This window comes from Phocoena phocoena, chromosome 2 (assembly GCF_963924675.1).
Source record: "Phocoena phocoena chromosome 2, mPhoPho1.1, whole genome shotgun sequence".
Taxonomy (NCBI): domain Eukaryota; kingdom Metazoa; phylum Chordata; class Mammalia; order Artiodactyla; family Phocoenidae; genus Phocoena; species Phocoena phocoena.
The window spans coordinates 165,528,394-165,548,303 of record NC_089220.1 but is presented as its reverse complement, the minus strand read 5'-3'; the positions used below and the strand labels follow the sequence as shown (position 1 = coordinate 165,548,303).

Here is a 19,910-nt window from a genome sequence, read left to right as displayed (position 1 = left end):
TAGCTGTAGCATAGGGGAAATGATTATAAAGTGAAGTTTTTGAGAGAGCATATGATTTGAATGATGGTTTTATATTGAGCCCCTCCCTTGTAGGTGTGAGAGTTGCATTTGGAAATACATTGTGGTGCTTGTTGCATTTATTTTTCATTTGCAGAATGAGGATACCTTAAGAAAATGCTACAATCAGCAGCTGGCCGATGCCATAGCTACTATCAAAGGAATGTACCAGGTGAGTTTTGAGTGCCATCGTGGTGAAACCGGCTTGATATCTTGTGAGTGCCCAGGGTGGGGCTCACCGTGGGTTCCCAGTCAGCGATTATAGCTTTGAAGGTCTAAGATTGTTCATGCTTACTTTAAACTGACCAAAATAACACTTTATGGTGACAGATAGAACTTTTCAGAAACTGAAAAATTCCAGTCTGGTATCTAGTCCACCTGGGCAAGCGATGCAGTATTCCAGAGTTTGTTTGGTGGGCATGCAGTTCGATAGAAGGAGGTCAGGGAGTCTCAAGAGAAGCTTCATCAGGTCTGTAGTAAATCCCAGGGAACAGTCTCAGATCCTCAATGGAGTGACTTTTCTAATGATGGGGACGCGATCTATCTTCCAGACACCATGCTTCCTTCTCTTGATCATTTCCAGTCATTATTTTTTCATCTTAGCGAGGACCTTGTGATTCTTTTAGTATTTATAACTATAATCTTGTCTTTCATTGCAGTATATTTCCATAAAGAAATATTGCTTTCTTTACAGCAAATCGTGCTTTGATTGCATACCTCTTTTTCATGGTACTGAACACTTTTGATTTAATTATGTGATTGCTTGTTACATGCCTCTGTTTTGTGCTGGACTGTAAGCATTACAAGGGTAGGGATGCTTGTCTTGCGCACCGCCATGCCCTGCCTCTTGGCGCTGTGCCTGGTACACAATTAGCAATCAGCTAATAATTGCTAAGTGAATGGAGGTTGCCTGAACTTGTGGCAGATACTGGTGGTTCCACTGTCATTCTTCCCCTTCCTTTTTTTATTAGCAGAAGCACTTCTTACTATGAAGCCAAAATGCTAGATCCTTTCTCAGCTTCTTTTCCAGCTATGGCATGAACAAGGGCAAGTTCAGGTCCAATGTGACCTGAAAGTAAGTTAACTGTGAGGTTTAGAAAGGAGGTTCTTCTTTTTTTTTTTTTGGCTGTGCCTTGCAGCATGTGGGATCTTACTTCCCCTACCAGGGATCGAACCCCTGCCCCCTGCAGTGGAAGCTTGGAGTCTTAACCACTGGACCGCTGGGGAAGTCCCTTTTCTTTTTTTTTTTTTTAATTAAAAGAGACTCAAGGGAAAATATACCCCTCTTTTTCTTTGTTTGACATTATTACGTCTCCTTCTGATGCTTGGAATTGCTGCAACCAACCTAAAAGCAAGGAGTGGGATACTTAGGATGTGCTACGTGTAGCAGACTAGAAAAACAGAAAGCACTGGGGTCCTTGATGACATCACCGAGCAACTAACTAACTCTGGACTTGCCCTGTCTCTGGCCTTTTTATGTCATGAGACAAAAACCCCCTTAGAATTTAAACCACTGTTAATTGCCTGTTCAGTTACCTGTGGCTAAAAATATCCCAGAACCTATTGCCCTTTCAACAGCCTCTGTGACTCTGGGCCCAGTTGTGTTTCCAGAGGTAACCCTGACACTGTCTCCCACTCACCTGCTCTTCCGCAAGGTTACCTTCTTCCTCACCCAGAGGTGGAGCCTAATTCCCCATCCCTGGATCTGAGGGGCCTCCGTGACTTGGTCATAAAGACAGAATGTGACGCTGCACGGCTTCGAAGGCAGGGACAAAAGAAGCCTTGCCACTACATCCTGTGCTCTCGGGATGTTTGCTCTCTGGAGTCTCGCCTTCCGAATCCAGCTGCCATGCTGTTAGGAGCCCAAGCCATTTGGAGAGTCTGCATGTGGGTACTGGGGCCATTGGCCCAGCTGAGCCCAGCCTTCAAGTCATCCAGCCCCCAGGCATTTAGTCTTGCCATCTGGGGTCCTAGCAAGGAACAAGAGTGTGCCATCCTGCTACTCCTGTCCTAATTCCTTAGTGAGTGAGCGTGAGAAATAGTTGTTTTATGCCACTGAGTTTGGGGAGCTGTGTTATGCAGCAGTGACTAGATAGCTGGAACGGTATCCTTACGCTCACATCAATAAGGGATTTAATTGCACTTGTTGGATAAATTCCTTCGTAGTGGTTCTGCCAGCACAATATAGCATCATGGTTAGGAGTCAGCATAGTGTATGTTTTAATACAAGGACTTGGGAGTCAAACTACTTGCGTTCGAATCCTGGCTCTGCCACTTAATTGCGTGTGACTTTGGGCAAAATACTCACCCTCTCTGCCTCAGTTTCTTCATCTGTCCGATGAGGATCATATTAGCACCCAGCTCATAGGCCTGTCTTGAGGATGAAATGAACTGATGCTGGTGAAGCACGTACAACAGTGTTGGGCACATGATAAGTGCAGTCTAAATGTTTGTGAAACAAATAAGCTCTTATACAAATTCATGACACTCCTTGGTGTTGGTGTCTTTCTCTGGCCCTTTATTATCCTGTGTTAGTGTTTAGGCTTACAGTTTTCTGTCCACTGACCACAGATTTCAGATATAGTAAAGTGCCCTGAAGATATCTGTAATCCTTATCAATTTTTATTACGTTGAGGCATATGAAATTGCCATTTGCTCCTACAGTTCTGTTCTGAACATTCTTGTACTGTCTCAGGTACACATGTGCGAGAGTGCTTTTACAGTATGTTTGTAAGAGTGGAATGGAGAGTATGTGGATTTTCATATTTATTATCTAAGGCCAAGAGCCTTCCAAACTGATCATAATATGAAAATATTTGTTACTCTTCTTTGTCGAGACTTGATATTGTCAGATGTTTAAATGTTTGTTGATCTCATGGACATGAAACTATTTCATTTTGTCTGATTTGTGTTTCCCTTGTTATTAATACGGTTAACCCTTTTAAAAATATGTGTATTGGGGCTTCCCTGGTGGCGCAGTGGTTGGGAGTCCGCCTGCCGATGTAGGGGACGTGGGTTCGTGCCCCGGTCTGGGAAGATCCCACATGCCGCGGAGCGGCTGGGCCCGTGAGCCATGGCCGCTGAGCCTGAGCATCCGGAGCCTGTGTGCCGCAACGGGAGAGGCCACAATAGTGAGAGGCCCGCGTACCGCAAAAAATATATATATATATGTGTATCGGCCATTCAGTTTTCGTGTTCTGTGACGTGCCTGTTCAAATTCATTGTTTATTTGTTTTCTTTTTGGTTAATAAGAGTATTTTAAAAAACATATTTTGGATACTCATCTTTTGTTTGTTTTATGTGTTGCACATGTCTTCTCTTGGTTTTTTGTTCACTCTTTTTTTAAAATTTTTTAATTTTTTGGCTGCATTGGGTCTTCGTTGCTGCGCACAGGCTTTCTGTAGTTGTGGCTTCTCTTCTTGCAGAGCACGGGCCCTAGAGCACGTGGGATTCAGTAGTTGCTGCATGTGGGCTCAGTAGTTGCTGCATGTGGGCTCAGTAGTTGTGGTGCACGGGCTTAGTTGCTCCGTGCCACGTGGGATCTTCCCGGCCCAGGGCTCGAACCTGTGTCCCCTGCATTGGCAGGCGGATTCTTAACCACTGTGCCACCAGGGAAGTCCCCTGTTTACTCTTCTTACAGTGTTCTTTAATAAACCAAAGTGGTTTTTTTACATTAATGTAGTCAAACTCCTATATTTTCCTCATGGTTTCCACGTTCTGTGTTTTGTTTTAAAAATGCTGCTATATCTTAAAGTCTTCTAAGATTTTTATATTATTGTCTTTTACATACATACAGGTCTTTAATCCACTGGGACTGATTTTTAGTATTGATGTGAAAGAGGGATTAATTTTTTCCCCATAATGATCCCCCATGTTCTCAAATTAATAACAGAAGATAATGTGTCATGTCAGAACTCCATGTATGTGTGTAGGTCAGATTTAGGGTATTTTGTTCTGTTCCATTCGTTAGATTATCTGTCCTTGTGGGAAATCCCACTAAAATTAATGTTACCCCAAAACTGGGTTTGCCTCTTGGTGGGTGTTGAGCCAAAAGACACAACCAAGCCGAAAACTGGGAGAAGGAAGGACTTATTACTTGCAGCAAGTAAGGGGAACACTGGGGATCTCTCGCAGAGCAATGTCTCCCCAAACAGCAAAATTGGGGACGTTTAAACTAAGAGTTCATGCATATTCATAAAGGGACTTGGGCAGAGGAGAATTCAGCATAGAATTGGGGCAAAGGTTGACAGAGTCCTGGCTGTAGTTGATTGAAGTCAAGAGGGTCAACATCATTCTGTCCTCCACCTGGGTGGGGGCCTTAGTTCCTGCAGAACTGAAGACAGGTGTAAGATGGTTATGTACATCCCTTGAGGAGGAACTAGGACTCTGTTTTCTCGCTGAACTCTTGTTTCTTTGCTGCTCTCCCTTTGTTCCTTCATTTCCCTCACTTCCCTTTAGATCCTTAATAACTGGGCAAGCATTGTGGCCAGGCTTAGATCACAAAGTGGCTTAAGCCATGCCTGGGTCTCTTTCTCCCGGGACTCCCTACCCCATCTGCTTACATTAATACTTAATTGTAGGTGTTTGGTAAGATAAATTGTCTCATTTTCTTTTTTCAGGATGGCTTAAATATTCATGGCTCTTTCTTTGTTCTTCCATATACATTTTAAAATAAATCTATGTGGGGGGGATATTTTCTTCTACCATTCTAGGTTCTTCTGGCTGCTCTAAGAATTCAGTTGACATGAGACAGATTAACAAGAGAAAACAAAAGTTTAATAACATGTACACATGGGAGAGACCCAGGAAAACTGAGTAACTTGCCAAAATGGCTGAAACCCTCACCTTAAATACCATCTTCTGCTAGAGACAAAAGAGAATGTTGGGGGTATGGTTTGGGACCTCAAGGGGGAGGAAGGAAATAGAGATGGAAAAGCAAATGTTTGGTAAACAAATGTTTGCTGGGTCCTGCAGAGACAATGGGATAGAGTGGACCCTAATCTATAGGCCCTGCCAAGTTTCTCCCAGCACACCTAGTCCATATTCTTTACAGATATCTCTAGTGATAGCTCCATTCTGGAGACAGGCCCTTTATCTTAAATTCTTTAAGCAGTTAAGGGGGATGTAACAAGAAAAGCTTTCTGAGTTTTCTGTTTCTTAAAAATAATCAGCCCAATTAATCCTCATGCCAAAGAGACACATTTGGGGATGGCAAATTTTGCTGTCCTACAATTTTACATCATTTCTTCATTCATTCATTCATCTCTGCCAGCTGCACTGTTGGGGCACCTAGCAAATTGTTAAGTAAAAGTGATGACAGCAAGCATCCTTATTTTATATCAATACTGAATACGGTATTTCAACATTACACATAATACTTGCTATAGATATTTCTTTTGCAAAGAGACTTTTGAAAAAATCGTGAATGAATTTTAATTTTGTAAAATGTGGGGGTTTTGCATCTATTGAGAGGCCATATGATTTTTTTCCCCTTAATCTATTAGTGTGGTGAAATTAATTAGCTGATTTTTAAAAATGTGAAATCAACCTTACTTTCTTTGTATAAGCCCAACTTGGTCATGATGTGTTTTTTTGTTTGTTTCTTTTTAAAATTTGTTCCTGAACTTAGTGTGTTAATTTTTGCTTAGGATATTTTGAACCTGTGAACATCAGTGTGGTGAGCTATACTTCTCCTTTTTTTGCGGTACGCGGGCCTCTCGCTGTTGTGGCCTCTCCCGTTGCGGAGCACAGGCTCCGGGCGCGCAGGCTCAGCGGCCATGGCTCACGGGCCCAGCCGCTCCACGGCATGTGGGATCTTCCCAGACCGGGGCACGAACCCATGACCCCTGCATCGGCAGGCGGACTCTCAACCACTGCGCCACCAGGGAAGCACCTACTTTTCCTTTTTTATACTATTCTTTTTGGGTTTGGGAATCAGGATTATGGTAGCTTCACAAAATGAGCTGGGAAATGTTATCCGTATTTTGTTTCCTAGGAGCATTTGTGTAAAATTAGAACTTTTTCTTCCTTAAATATTTAGAACAGCCAGGGAAGCCACCTGGGCCTAGAGGAGTTGACTGATTGATTGACATATTTTGTACTCCCAATTTCCTTACTGATTATGAGACTATTTGGGTTTTGTATTCCTTTCGAGTCAGATATAGTGAATTATTTGTCCAGGGCCTTTATATCCTTTAAACTCAAAAATGTGTTGGAATAAAGGCTTAATATATATCTCATTACTCTCGTATCTTTTAATCCTATATTTTTAAACCCGAATGCATATTTTTGTTACTATTTTATCCATTTTCATTGAGTTTTAAAATGTCACTTATCACGTTTTTTATGACTAGGAGTTCTATGCTTGGTTGGTTTGGTTATTTTTTAATGGCTCTGGCTCTTTGCCCGTAACTTGTCCTGTTATTTCTATAAATATATTCCAGTGTACTTGATTGATCTTCCATGTTTCATAATTTCCATGTCTTTCATCTTTGAGGGTCTAATAAGCACTGGCTGTCACTCATGATATGTCCTTTACTTTCGGGTTTCATGATTTTTGACTGTGAACTCATATTTCTGCAGAAACTCTTTGAGGCCTGGAATAGAGGTGAGTCTCTGTAGAGAAGATTTCTGTTTGCTTCTGTGAGACTCCTGGGTCTGTGACAGCTTTAACCTAATTCTCAGCTTGAGGCATTTTAGACCACCCAGATGTATGAATGTGGGCCATCTCATGCTTATAAAACTCAGAAGAGACTTTTCTCCACCTCTATACTTTGAGCCAAGTTTCCAGACAGGAGGAAATTTCACTTTTTCTAGGATGGGAGGAGGTACAGGGTTCAAGGTGGTTACTTCTAGTTCCTTCTCATGCTGAAGAGATGGCCCTTTGGTGTCTCAACCTTAATGGGGTGGTCTCCTATTATTTGGAATCACCACTTTGAGGAAGACCTATGTGATGCCTTTTCTCTGTGCCCTGTTAAGAGGTGAAAACCAAAGTTCAAATTTACCTGGTTTCGCAATGCCCTGGAGTACAGGCCAGCTTCAGTGTCCTGCATAAGTCTCTGGATGTCTGCCCTCACTTAATTTTGGCTGAACTATTCCTTACTTTGTCAGTTTATAGAAGCATTTCACCTATCTATCCAGAATCTTTGTTGTTTACAAAGTAAGTCAGAATAACATGATTTTTTTTTTTGAAACATGCTTTTATAACCCTTTGTGTCTTCAACAATTTCTGGGTCACTGATAAACTTTTAGTGTGTATCAAATGCTCAAAAAATATGACAGAATAAGTGACTATCACCCTTTCTATATACTTTTTGTATGTCTAGGGATAGAAAGCCCTGAAAGGATTAAATGCTTTATATGCATCGGTGTTTCATAAACATGTGCTGGTTAAATATGCTTAGCCAACAGTGTATTAATTGTGGTTCATTGGTTTATCTAATTAAAGAATTATTTTAAAGATATAAAAGTGATTCTTTGAATCATTGCTTTGGCTTGTTGGCATCACTTTGATCCATGACCTCAGACAGCCTTCCAAATCCTGGCCACCCAGTTTGTTAAGGCCTAGTCATAAGAAAGAACAGAAGAGTTGAAAAAAGTACACACTTTTAGTTAAGAGGTAACTTTTGGTTAAGTGTAAATGACTCCCTGCTGCCCTCTGGAGACCAGTTCAGGATACAGGTACAAGTGCTTTTCCAGCTGTGGAGCAAGGTTTTAAATCTATTTAACTATTAAAACAATTTCTTGTGTGATATTATAGTACTTTACTTTCAGATAAAAGAAAACGTTTTGATAAAAATTACACTTTATTTAGCTTCTTTTGGTCTTGGAAATGTATCAGCTCTGATTCAGATAAGAAAACACACTACTCTAGGTCCCTCAGACACAGGGATTTAGGAGCATATAAAACCCTTAGAGAGGACTTCCCTGGTGGTGCAGTGCTTAAGAATCCGCCTGCCATTGCAGGGGACACGGGTTCAAGCCCTGGTCCGGGAAGATCCCACATGCCGCGGAGCAACTAAGCTCGTACGCCACAACTACCGAGCCTGCACTCTAGAGCCTGCGTGCCACAACTACTGAAGCCTGAGCACCACAACAAGAGAAGCCACCACAATGAGAAGCCCGCACACTGCAATGAAGACCCAATACAGCCAAAAAAAAAAAAAAAAAAAAAAATCCCTTAGACTGGAGGAATAAAAGTTTGGGAGACTGTCACTAGCTTTCAAATTAATAAGCAATTTTCCCAACGTCATTTGTTGAATATCTTTTCCTTTTTCATTGATTTACGATGTTTCCCTCATGTTAAATGATAAACTGAGGCATGTTACATTTTTAAGAGTTTATTTGAGCAAAAATAAATGAGTCATGGGGAGGTATTGTACGAAATAAGGAATATAGTCAATAAAATTGTAATAATTTTGTACGGTGACAGAGGGTAACTTAGACTTACTGTGATGATCACTTGGTAATGTACACAAATATTGAACCACTATGTTGTACACATGAAACTAATATAATATTGTATGTCAATTATATTTCAATAAAAGGGGGGAGGGATGAGTAAAAAGAACAGATTTTTTTTTTTAAGTTTATTTGAGCGAAAATTGACTCGAGTCAGGCAGCACTAAACCAGAAGTAGTTAGGAGCACTCCAACACAGGAGTCAGGGGAAAAACTTTTATAGAGAAAAGGTAGAAGCAAAGCAAGGAGGTTACTGGCTGTAGCTTAAGTGTTTGCCTTCTATGGAGAAGCCTCGTTGTCTGTCTGTGACTGGTTGTCCTTAGGTATTGATTTCTTAACCTTGAGGCATTTACAGGTTCAGGTTGGGGTTTGCTTACATAGGCTGCTAAGGTATTAGAGCCACCTCAGTCTGATGGCCTCCTTGTTTAATTAACACTCATCATACACCAACAATAAGGTTTATCTCAAGGTTATCTCTGCTATTTTGTGGCTATATAAGATTATCTATGCAGTGTTATAGCTCTTCATTGCTGTTTTGGTATTTAATGTTTTTAGCGTTATAATATGTTAATATCTGGTAAGTTTGGGTCTTTTTTCATTAGTTCTCTTTCTCAAAAATGTCTTTGATCTCTTATTTTTCCAGATAAGTTTTAAAATAATTGTGTTTACTTCCACTCCAAAACGGCCTCCCTTGGCATTTTTATTAAAATGGAACTGTTTGGAAATTTATTCATGAATTTTGGAAGAAATTTGTATCATTTACAATAATCAGTCTTCCTATCCAAGAATATTTCTTGATTCACTTATGTCTTATTTCATGTATCTCAATGCAGTTTTATAATTTTATTTATGTGGGTTGTATATCTTTTTCATACAACTAAATTATTCCTAAATATTTTATGTTTTTAGAAGATGAGTTAATTTTTGTCATATTTTGAGTATTTTGATATACATGGAAACTGTTGATTTTTAGCAGCTTTATTGAGATATAATTTACACAGCATAAAATTCATTCATTTAAAGTGTACAGTTCAATGGCTTATAGTATATTTACAGAATTGTACAGCCATCACCGTATTTGATTTTTTTTTTTTTTTGGCCGCATGGCTTCTGGGATCTTAGTTCCCTGACCAGGGATCAAACCTGGGCCCCGGCAGTGAAAGCGTCGAGTCCTAACCACTGGACTGATAGGGAATTACCACCCTAAGCTAATTTTAAAAGAGTTTCATCACCCCCCAAAGAAAGCTTGTACCCATGAACAGTCATTCCCTATTCTCCCCTCTCCCTTTTCCTCTCCTGTTTCAAATCTCTGGCAACTGCTAAACTCCTGTCGCTATGGATTTACCTGTTCTGACTATTTCATATAAGTGGGATTGTACAATATGTGCTCTTTCAATTGACTTCTTTTAATTCAGCATAATGTTTTTGATGTGAAACCACTCATTTTTATAACTACTGTTTCCAACCACTTTGTTGATAGATTTCCAAATGTGGGATTATCAGATCTCATTTTAACAGTTCTTAATTTATTTGTATTTTCTTTTTTTTAATTAATTAATTAATTAGGTTGCGCCGGGTCTTAGTTGGGGCCGGCGGGCTCCTTAGTCGTGGCTCACCATCTCCTTAGTTTTGGCGGGCGAACCCTTAGTCGCGACTTGCATGTGGGATCGAGTTCCTTGGCCAGGGATCGAACCCCGGGCCCCCTGCATTGGGAGTGCGGAGCCTTAACCACTGTGCCACCAGGGAAGTCCCATCTGTATTTTCTAAATATTTACATCTACTAACTGAAAATTATAACATGCCTTAAATTCTCAAATGTATATCACTTTTTTACACTAGACAGAAGTTGCAGAGTAATATTAAATAGTTCTTAAGAGAGCGATCATTTCCACTGAATTTGAAGGGAATCCTACCTGTAATTCATCATTAAACATAAGAACGGCTTTTTGTTTGGAATAGTTTATTGAATCCATTCCTTGTTGGAGCAGCTGGATGGAAAGAGGGTCAGACTAATTAGTCCTTTGAGATGGGCTGATTGTAGAGATGTCATTAACCTACAGCCTTGGTGCATTGGGCAATAAAGTAAAAATAGAATATATATTTATGGGGGAGGGCCAAAAGTGCACCAGAAAAGTAGGTCAAAAAAGAGTTAAAGTCAGAGGGACTTGAGATGGATGTTAGGTGTACACAGCCAAATGGGGATCAGGGAACCAGAGAAGATTAAGAAAAATCAGGCTAGAATGGATGACACAGAGGTGATCTAACTCCTGAGGTTGGGTTCTTAAATGCTCCCAGAAAAGCGTTGCCGAGATGAATCAAGTCCCTTTGCAGAGGCCCAAGTGGTTTAGACTCTGCCCCTCATTCCTGAATGGGGAAGGACTGGGCGCTTCCTCGCCTTGTCAAGGTGGGGTTTCAAATGTGTATCCTAAGGAGGGAGCAGAATTGGGGTAGGGACCACAGTTCTTTGGCACTAATGCATTGGGAAAACCTATAACCAGCCTCACACCCCATGTGATGCATGTAGCTCCTGGCAGAGAAGAGAGTCCTGTGACTTTTATAAAACTGAAGAGTCTGAATTAGACTAAGACATGTGTCTTTGCAGAGGCATCAAGGTGAAGTGCAGATGAAGGCTGGCAGCCTGGTGGAGGTGATTCTCAGTTCAGACCCTTTGGCATGGAACATGGTTTAATTTTGCTTTCACGTTTGGAATACGCTCACTTCCTGTGTCTTACGTACTGCATGTACTTAGATGCTTCTTTAGATGATGGTCTCCCGGGTCTTTTTTTTTTTTTTTTTTTTTTTTTTGCGGTACGCGGGCCTCTCACTGTTGTGGCCTCTCCCGTTGTGGAGCACAGGCTCCGGATGCGCAGGCTCAGCGGCCATGGCTCACGGGCCCAGCTGCTCTGCGGCATGTGGGATCTTCCCGGACCAGGGCACGAACCCATGTCCCCTGCCTCAGCAGGCGGACTCTCAACCACTGCGCCACCAGGGAAGCCCTCCCAGGTCTTTTAAAGAGAATTTTAGAGAGACTTAGCTTTATTCTGTTCTCTGTCTACACTGAATGATGAGGCTTTTTTTATACATAGAATAATTTGTGACTAGCCCAGAACTGTGCATAGTAGGTCCTATGAATATGTACAGAATGGATGCTGATGTGTTCTTGCAGGGCTCTGTGTAGAAGAGCTCTCTTAGGGTGCCGTAAGAGGAGAATGCGTCCTATTGTTCAGAAGCCTTAGGCACATCCGCATGCCCAGAGTGCTTGAAATAGAAGCATCAGAATTTCATTTCCTCAAATCAGATCGCCTCCCTCTCCTTTACTAACTGGGGGCTAATGAATGAAGTCATTACCTTCTTAGTGGGTATTCTTTCTTCTGTGAGTGAAATCTGGGCCGGTCAGAGGGCCTTAGGGAACTGACTGTTGGGGGGACTTTGGAGGAGAAGAGGGGGATGGGGAGGGATGTTTACCCTGAGAAAAGGATACAGAGGAGTAGAGAGAGCCCTGCATAAGCTGTACCTCCATCGTTCTGCGCAGACCTGATCTCCTTGAATCTGACATAGTCTGGGGCTCCAGTTCTTTTGTCTTAGGTGGCACTGGTGACAGGGCATTGGTTAAAGATCTGTGAGTAACAGTGCTTGGGGAAACTTCCTCCTTTTCCCTAGGGAGATAATTAATGACAGTGAAAGCAGTTATCACTTATCGACGTATTTACTATGGCCCAGGCACTCTGCAAAATGACTAGAGTTAAACTCAAATGGATTGCAGAAAAATGTAGATTTTAATATCTGAATTTTTATCTCAGTGCCTTCCTTTTCGGTGAGACTGTAATCGGTGTTCAGAAGGAAAGGTAAATGGAACTATCTCCTCTTCTGAGTGTCCTCACTCAGATATTTGGAGAAAAGCCTTATATTCATGTCTTTTCCCCTCTGGCTAAGCCATCATCTACTGGAATGGAAAATTGTTATAAGTTGACTTCAAATATTCTCCCATAATGTCTTCCCCATCAAATACTCACGTGTCTTTTTTGGTAACTTTGAAGAGATCTTGCAAACAACTCATAGTTCATTTTGCAGAACTGCAACCTTTTTATGGAGAGCAAGTAGCAGTGCTTGTTTCAAGGAAAGCATTTCAGGTTTGTCCTCTTCTTTACTTTCTCAAATGTAGATGAAGATTCAATTCAGAATTACCCAAATCTGTTTCAAGGCTGTCATGTTAAAAAATGAGTTTGTTAAAATGGTAAAATAATAAAATTGTTTTTGTTTATTTTATTTTTAGCTGCGTTGGGTCTTTGATGCTGTGAGCGGGCTTTTCTCTAGTTGTGGCCAGCGGGGGCTGCTCTTCATTGTGGTGCATGGGCTTCTCATTGTGGTGGGTTCTCTTGTTGCAGAGCTTGGGCTCTAGGCGTGTGGCCTTCATTAGTTGTGGCATATGGGCTCAGTAGTTGTGGCTCGCGGGCTCTAGGGCACAGGCTCAGTAGTTGTGGTGCACGGGCTTAGTTGCTCCATGGCGTGTGGAATCTTCCCGGACCAGGGCTTGAACCTGTGTCCCCTGCATTGACAGGCAGATTCTTAACCACTCTGCCGCCAGGGAAACCCTAAAATTGTTTTTAAAAGTCTCTGAACGGTGGGCTTCCCTGTTGGTGCAGTGGTTAAGAATCTGTCTGCCAATACAGGGGGGCACGGGTTCAAGCCCTGGTCCGGGAAGATCCCACATGCCGCGGAGCAGCTAAGCCCGTGCGCCACAACTACTGAGCCTGCGCCCTACAGCCCGCGAGCCACAACTACTGAAGCCCGTGTGCCTAGAACCCGCGCACCACAACGAAGAGTAGCCCCTGCTCTCCACAGCTAGAGAAAGCCCGTGTGCAGCAATGAAGACCCAATGCAGCCAAAAATAAATAAATTTATATTAAAACAAAGGAAACCTTATTAAAAAAAAATAGTCTCTGAACAGGGAAAGAATTTATTCTTAAAATAGAAGCCTTGCTGTATTGATTGTCATTGTCTTCCACCTCTGGAGGGTTGCAGAGATATAGAAGATCCCTTTCTAACAACTTTCGATTCCAAATTTTAATGCAGCAAATGCTGTCCAGGTGTTAAATGATTTTTACTTCAAATTTTTTTTAAAGTCCTAATAACAGTACTGTGCAAGGAAACACCAACATTTCGGTATCTGGAGGGGATTGAATTTTCTGTGCTCTGACTTACGAAACCATGACGGGCTTCTGCTAAGGGCAGGACACATGTTTTTGGATTGTGACCAATTCCTTTGCCTGGAGCAATGGCCTGAATGAGGCTTTTTGTTGAAAAGAGAGTGAGAGAGAAAACTGCTTAGATGAAATGGCAAGAAACTAAAGACTATAAAGAAAAGAGTTACAAAATAAATCATCCCATACTCACCAAGACACAAGCTGTAGGAAGCATCTTCCCCTTTAACTCTGCTCTTTCTCCTGTGTGATCACCCCCTTGCCTTCTCTAGTGCGGCAGGGTGTGATAAGGGTGTCCTTCCACCTCTAGATGTAGGGAGGGCACCTTTCTTATGGGAGATCGATTTCCTGCTTTCACGGAGACAGAAAGGAGGGTCTGAGTGTCCCATTTCTTAAGAAACTTTAATTCAAAATAATCAGTATGCCATTGAGGCACACTTCGGGGCAGCCTACGCTGGGCCCCAGCAAACGATGATGAATGTTGGCAAGCTTGAGGAAAATGGGAGAAAGGCAGGGAGGTGGCCCACTTGACATCATAGAGGCGTTTAAAGTTCAAGGCACAGCCAGGGAACTGCCAGTGCTTTGGTATGACTGGAAGATAAGAAGGCTGAGAAAGTGGTGAGAGGGGATACAGGAAAAGGAACCTACAGAATTTATATTTTATCTCAAAGACATCAAAGAATCATGGTAGAATTCTAAGCAGCTTTCGTGACCTGCTTAGATTTGCAAACTTGAGAGATAAATATTACTGGAGTATTTATGAGACTTGATAAATAATACTTGTCTTCCCTACTGAGGTTCTGGACCAGTTAAAATAAAGTCAGGGAGCCAGCAGACAGAGATCGTCCGTCTTACTGATAACACAGGCTATTCAGTGCTGAACCCCCGAATTTGGCAGATTAACTCCCATCACAGGCAGCAGTGGGCTGAGGAGGTCTCTTCCTGCCAGAGCAGAGCATCTGCTCCCCAAAGAGAAGGGCAAGGGGGAGGGGATGGCCAAGATGTGACCAAGTTCCTTCTTCCAAGGTCTTAATCAGATAATCGATGGAGGATGTCACTCCACATGGAAGGAAACAACATTCCCTGGGTTTTTCTTCTTCTCTTAATACATTAAACTTAACTGTTTAGCCTGTGATAAACTAGGCGTGGGTCTGAGCCTTGGGGGAGAGGAAAGCCCTGCTCCCACCTTCATGATGCAGCCCCCCCAATACCAACCACCGCTCCTCTGGGGATCCCGAGACTGCTGGTGACCCAGAAGACTCAGCATCGGGTTAGAAGAGTGCATCATTTACATTAAACTCCAAGGTCACTTTGTATCCCCTACTGAGAATTTACTTCCTGGTCTGTTTCTCACCCCAGATTACATCCAGCTGTGTTGACCAATATTGTCTGTCAAGACGTTTTGCCCATGAGGTCAAATAGCATCATAAAATTATTCTAATAATAAAAAGCCAACAGTTATGTCAAATCAACAGATTTGAATATTAACCCCCTACTTTCGACTGCCAAAGGAAAAATTAAATATTAAATTTTCTTGTAAGAAAAGAATTAAAGTCCAAAATAAAATGTTCCTGCCCTCGTGAATTAAAACACCAAAGACACACTCCTGCCTCCTTCCGCTCCCTGTGCCCTGCATCAGAGCCAAGCTCTCAGGGTGCAGTGTGGTCAGAAGATCGGTTACATGAAGAGAGGGAGGATGGAGCAGATGTCAGTGCCTCAAGCACCATGGGCACCAGTTCTTAACTGCCAGAGAAGGTATGGAAAGGAGACGAGCCATACGTAATAAACGCTGTGGTGCAGAGCTGGAGTGGGAGGCATTGTGTGAATGTATGTTCTTTCGATGTAGATATTAGGATTCTCCAGAGAAAGAGAACCAGTAGGGTGTGTGGAGAGAGAGAGGGGGAGGGAAAGATGGAGATTTAAGGAATTGGCTTCTGTGGTCCCAGAGGCTGGCAATTCTGAAATCTGAAAAGTAGGCTGGCAGGCTGGAGACCCAGGGAAGAACTGATGTTACAGCTCAGTCTGAAGACACTCTGCAGATAGAATTCCCTCTTCCTCTGGGAATCTCAGTCTTTCTCTGAAGGCCTTCAAGCTGATTGGATGAGGCCCACCCACAGTGTGGAGGATAATCTGCTTTACTCAAAGTCTCTTCATTTAAATGTTAACCTCACATAAGAAATACCTTCACAGCAACATCTAGGCTGGTGTTTGACCAAATCTCTGGATACTAGAAAAGGAAGCCAGGCTCAAGCCCTCTCCTCCCCTGCAGGCTGCTAGTGTAAGGGAGGCTGGGACTGGGAAAGGTCAGGTGCTTTGATGGGTAAGAGTCAGCTGGATTGGAATTTGGGGATTTGAGTTTTGGGGTTTTTAACTTTGGGGGGGCCCTTCCTTCTTTCTTTCCTTCCTTCCTCCCTTCCTCTCTTCTTTCCCTCTTTCTTCTTTCTTTCTTCTTTCTTTCTTTCTTTCTTTTCTTTCTTTCTTTCTTTCTTCCTCTCTCTCTCTCTCTCTCTTTCTTTTTCTTTCTTTCTGTGTTTTTGTTGCTATCTAAGAGTTAAAAAAAAAGTCATGGCGCTTTCCCAAGAGTTCTTCTAAGAGATTGAAACATGAGACAGGATATCAGATTTGAAGGGGTGGTGAAAACAAAACCCTGCTTTCTGCTCACCTCCTCTTGAGCCCAGCTCATTCAATAAACGCTAGTAAAACATCAGAAACATTCCTGGAGATGAAGAGAAATGAATCCAATGTATTTGGGCCTTACGATTACTTTATGAAATGTCAAAAGTGAAACTCTTTTTCTTCCAACGAACTGTGGCCCCCGCTGCCCTGACGTCCAGAGGGGACAAGTGCATCCCGAAGGCAGGTTGGCCCCAGCGATGCCATGTGTGTGCAGCATCTCAGCCCAGTTCCTAGTGGGATTTTAAATGAGCTCCCAGAGGTCGTTTGTGTTGTGTTATAAAGGAGATGACTTGGCCAGCTTGTCAGGAGCATCTTTGTTTTGCTATTTTTTTAGGAGGACAAATAAATCCATCCTATTCAGAACATAAAAATTAGTGAGCAAAAAACAAGTAATAAACAAATGGACCCAAGAAGAATGTTTATAAGATATAGAAAGAACAGAGCAGTGGAAGGCAGGTGGGCAGGGGAGGGATGCTAAGGCTTCCCAGAGCAGGTGACATCTGGGTTTGGATGACAAACAGTAACAACAATAATAAACGCTAAGATATAATACTGGGAGCTGACGGTGCTGTAAACACTGTCCAAAATTGTTTACATGCACCATCTTATTTAATTCTCACAACAATTCAGGTAGTGTTACTGTTTGTCCCATTTTACAGATGATAAAACTGAGACACAGGGGATTTGAGAAACGTGTTCAAGCTCACAAAGCTACTAAGTGACAGAGCTGGTCCTCAGGCGCAGGCTAACCTATTCTAATGCCATTCAGGAGATTGACAAGTAAGAGCTTATTAGGTGGCCTAGAAATTCCAAGTGCATGGAGACCTGTGGTCCCACAGTGCTGCTGAGAAATCGCCGGCTGAGTATCAGCACTGATTAAATGCCCAGTCTGGCGAGGCAAGGGGACAGCAGGCTGGCACGAGTCAGGGGCCAGGTCAGCCAGCGGCAGAGCAACAGGGGTACCATTTTGTCCATTGTGCTAAGGGATCTGGACTTTAGCCTATGGGGACGGGGAGAGTTGCATTTTAGAAAGATCGGTTTGGCCACAGGGTGGAGATTGGTTGGAGAGGACAAAAGAAGAGTCAGGGAGGTGAGTTAAGGGCTAGTACAATAGTCCAGGTGAAGACAAGGACTCTGACTGTAACTGAGCAGGACCCTAGGGGGCATTCCCGGGACAGAGCCCTCCCCCAGGTCCCCTGCTATAGCTCCTCTCTGAAGTACCCAGATAACATTATCTGATGCACATTTCCTGAGTTGTTTCACAGATGCTAAAACCTCCACCAAATGGAAGACGTTAACCACTTGATGACCGTGAGCACCCAGCCCCCAGGCCTCCTGGAGCCTAAGGACTAATAATATTAACCCCTGTGACACCCCCCACCCCACCCCCGCTACCTCACCGTCAGCCACTCTGAGAATGGTGCACGAGCTGATCGCACATCCTGGGCTCCCTTCCCTCACCTGGCCTTTAAAAATATTTTGCTGAATCCCATCAGGGAGTTCGGGTTTTTTGAGCATTAGCTGTCCCGGACTCCCGGCTTGGCACCTTACAATAAACACACGGCACCGCAACCCGGTGTCAGTAGATCGGCTTTGCTGCGTGCGGGCGAGCGGACCCCGGATTTGGTGGTAACGTGAAGACGGGGGAACAGGGAAGGGGAGGGTGGGCTCGGGAGTGATTTAGGGGTGGGTTGAACGGATTTGGTGAGGTGAGGGGGGAGGGGGTCCTTAAAATGACAGAAAATCGGTTTCTGGCTTGGGCTGCTGTTATAAATGGGGGAGGTAGAAAGGAGGAGAGTGAAGATGGGGAACCTCCGCTCAGACCTGTTGGATTGGAGCTGCCCTGTCACACCCAGAGCACCAGTGGGGTAACTGTCTTAGTCTCTGCAGAGCGTTTGAACTGTAGACATAAACAGAGTAGATGTGAAAAATAGATCTACATACTCAGTGCTGTTCTTTAAAATCTCCCAATTAAAAAGCTAATATTGTCATATGGATTGTTCTGTTTTCACTCTTTTTAATTCTACTGCATATTCACTTACTGATGTTTTTCATTAGTGTGGTGTAGACTGTGTCAGTGTTATGCCCTTAGCTTGACTCTTAATGCTACCTCGATGTATTATTATTCTTCTCAGTCTGCCGGTGTTCATCGTATAACATTAGAACAATTTTAGTTTGTAAATCTAACTCTTTGAAATATAATAGCAGATATGGTTAGGTTTTACTATATTTCCTGTATGTCCATGTGTCCAAACATTAGTAACAAACAAATGACAAAAATAAAATAATTCTTCTGTAATTCACAGATGCTGTAATTCACTCTGTAATTCACAGAGTCCAAAATGGACAAAATGCTTTTGCATGTCTGTGTTGAAAATGAGATTTTTATATGTCGGCAGTAAAGCACGGCATCATTTTTAAAGCATTTTTCCTTGTTTTGGTCTTGTGATACAATTCTTCAGAGTAATGGCTGCAAATAGGTTAGCACCTCAATGCTTAAAATAGGCTGTCAAGAAATGGTTCTTCTTTTGTTCACATCTCCATTCCAAACCACCGAGGGAATTAGTTGCACCGCTGAAGTGCATTTCCTTTCTTACATAGTCAGAATTTTTGCTGGCTTCCTTTCTAGAGGAAGATTGCGATAGGACATTCACGATCATGATGTGGATTTCCTATTATTATTATTGTTACCGGCATGGCTGACGCAGTCAGACTCATGCTTTGTCTCATAGAACAATATGTGCCGTATACCATGACACTTTAGTGTATTGTTCAATATAAGCATAGCTGTTTACTAAAACTTGTGTGCAAGTTGCAAAAATAAAATAACTTTACAAGACAGGAGCTTGAATAAAACATGAAATGGTTTCTGCTGGTGCTAGCACAGTGTCTGACTTTTAATGCTGCTTTTTCCCCCCAGCAATTCTTTGAGGTGGAAGAAGAGAAGACACCTGTGCATGACGCAGTGACCGTCAAAATGAATATTTTGTTAAAAAAACTGAAGGAGAAAGAAGAACTCATTAAGGAATTAAGAGAAGAACTGGACCAATATGAAGAATTTGGATCTCAAGAAGTTGTAAGTTTCACAGCAAAGAGTAATTTATTTTAATACATATAAATGAAGTTGCAACTGTCTAAAAGCTTGGGGTCGGAATAAAGGGATTACAATGCATGTATCTTGGGTATCTCTCCACAACATAAGCCGGTCCAACCCTTTTGTGCTCGACACCATATTCTAGAAAACCCATAATAATTATAAATAGGAGCAATATAATTGTTCTCAATTTTTATTTGTAATAGAAATAAAATAACCTATCTCCCACTACAGAAATTTCCCCACCCTAGAAGAAATGTAAAGAGATTTTTGTTTTAATTCGGAAGAGTCCCACCTTTTTTGCAGTCCAGATAATTTGAAAGACACAAAACAATCTCAAGGCAGAGGCTTCCAAGAAACCAACTTGGAACAGGATGACCTTAAGTAGAAATGTCAAGAAGGAAAATTCTCAGAGGGTTTTTG

General features: G+C 42.3%; 1 protein-coding gene across 1 annotated transcript in view; it reads left to right on the top strand.

Moving 5' to 3' along the window:
* C2H10orf67 (chromosome 2 C10orf67 homolog) overlaps positions 1-19,910 on the top strand; it is a 112,534-nt gene that overhangs the window by 32,498 nt on the left and 60,126 nt on the right. The window contains exons 4-5 of the mRNA XM_065871796.1: positions 155-229; positions 19,314-19,469. Of these exons, the coding sequence (XP_065727868.1) occupies positions 155-229; positions 19,314-19,469 (231 nt within the window). The remainder of the gene's footprint in view (positions 1-154; positions 230-19,313; positions 19,470-19,910) is intronic.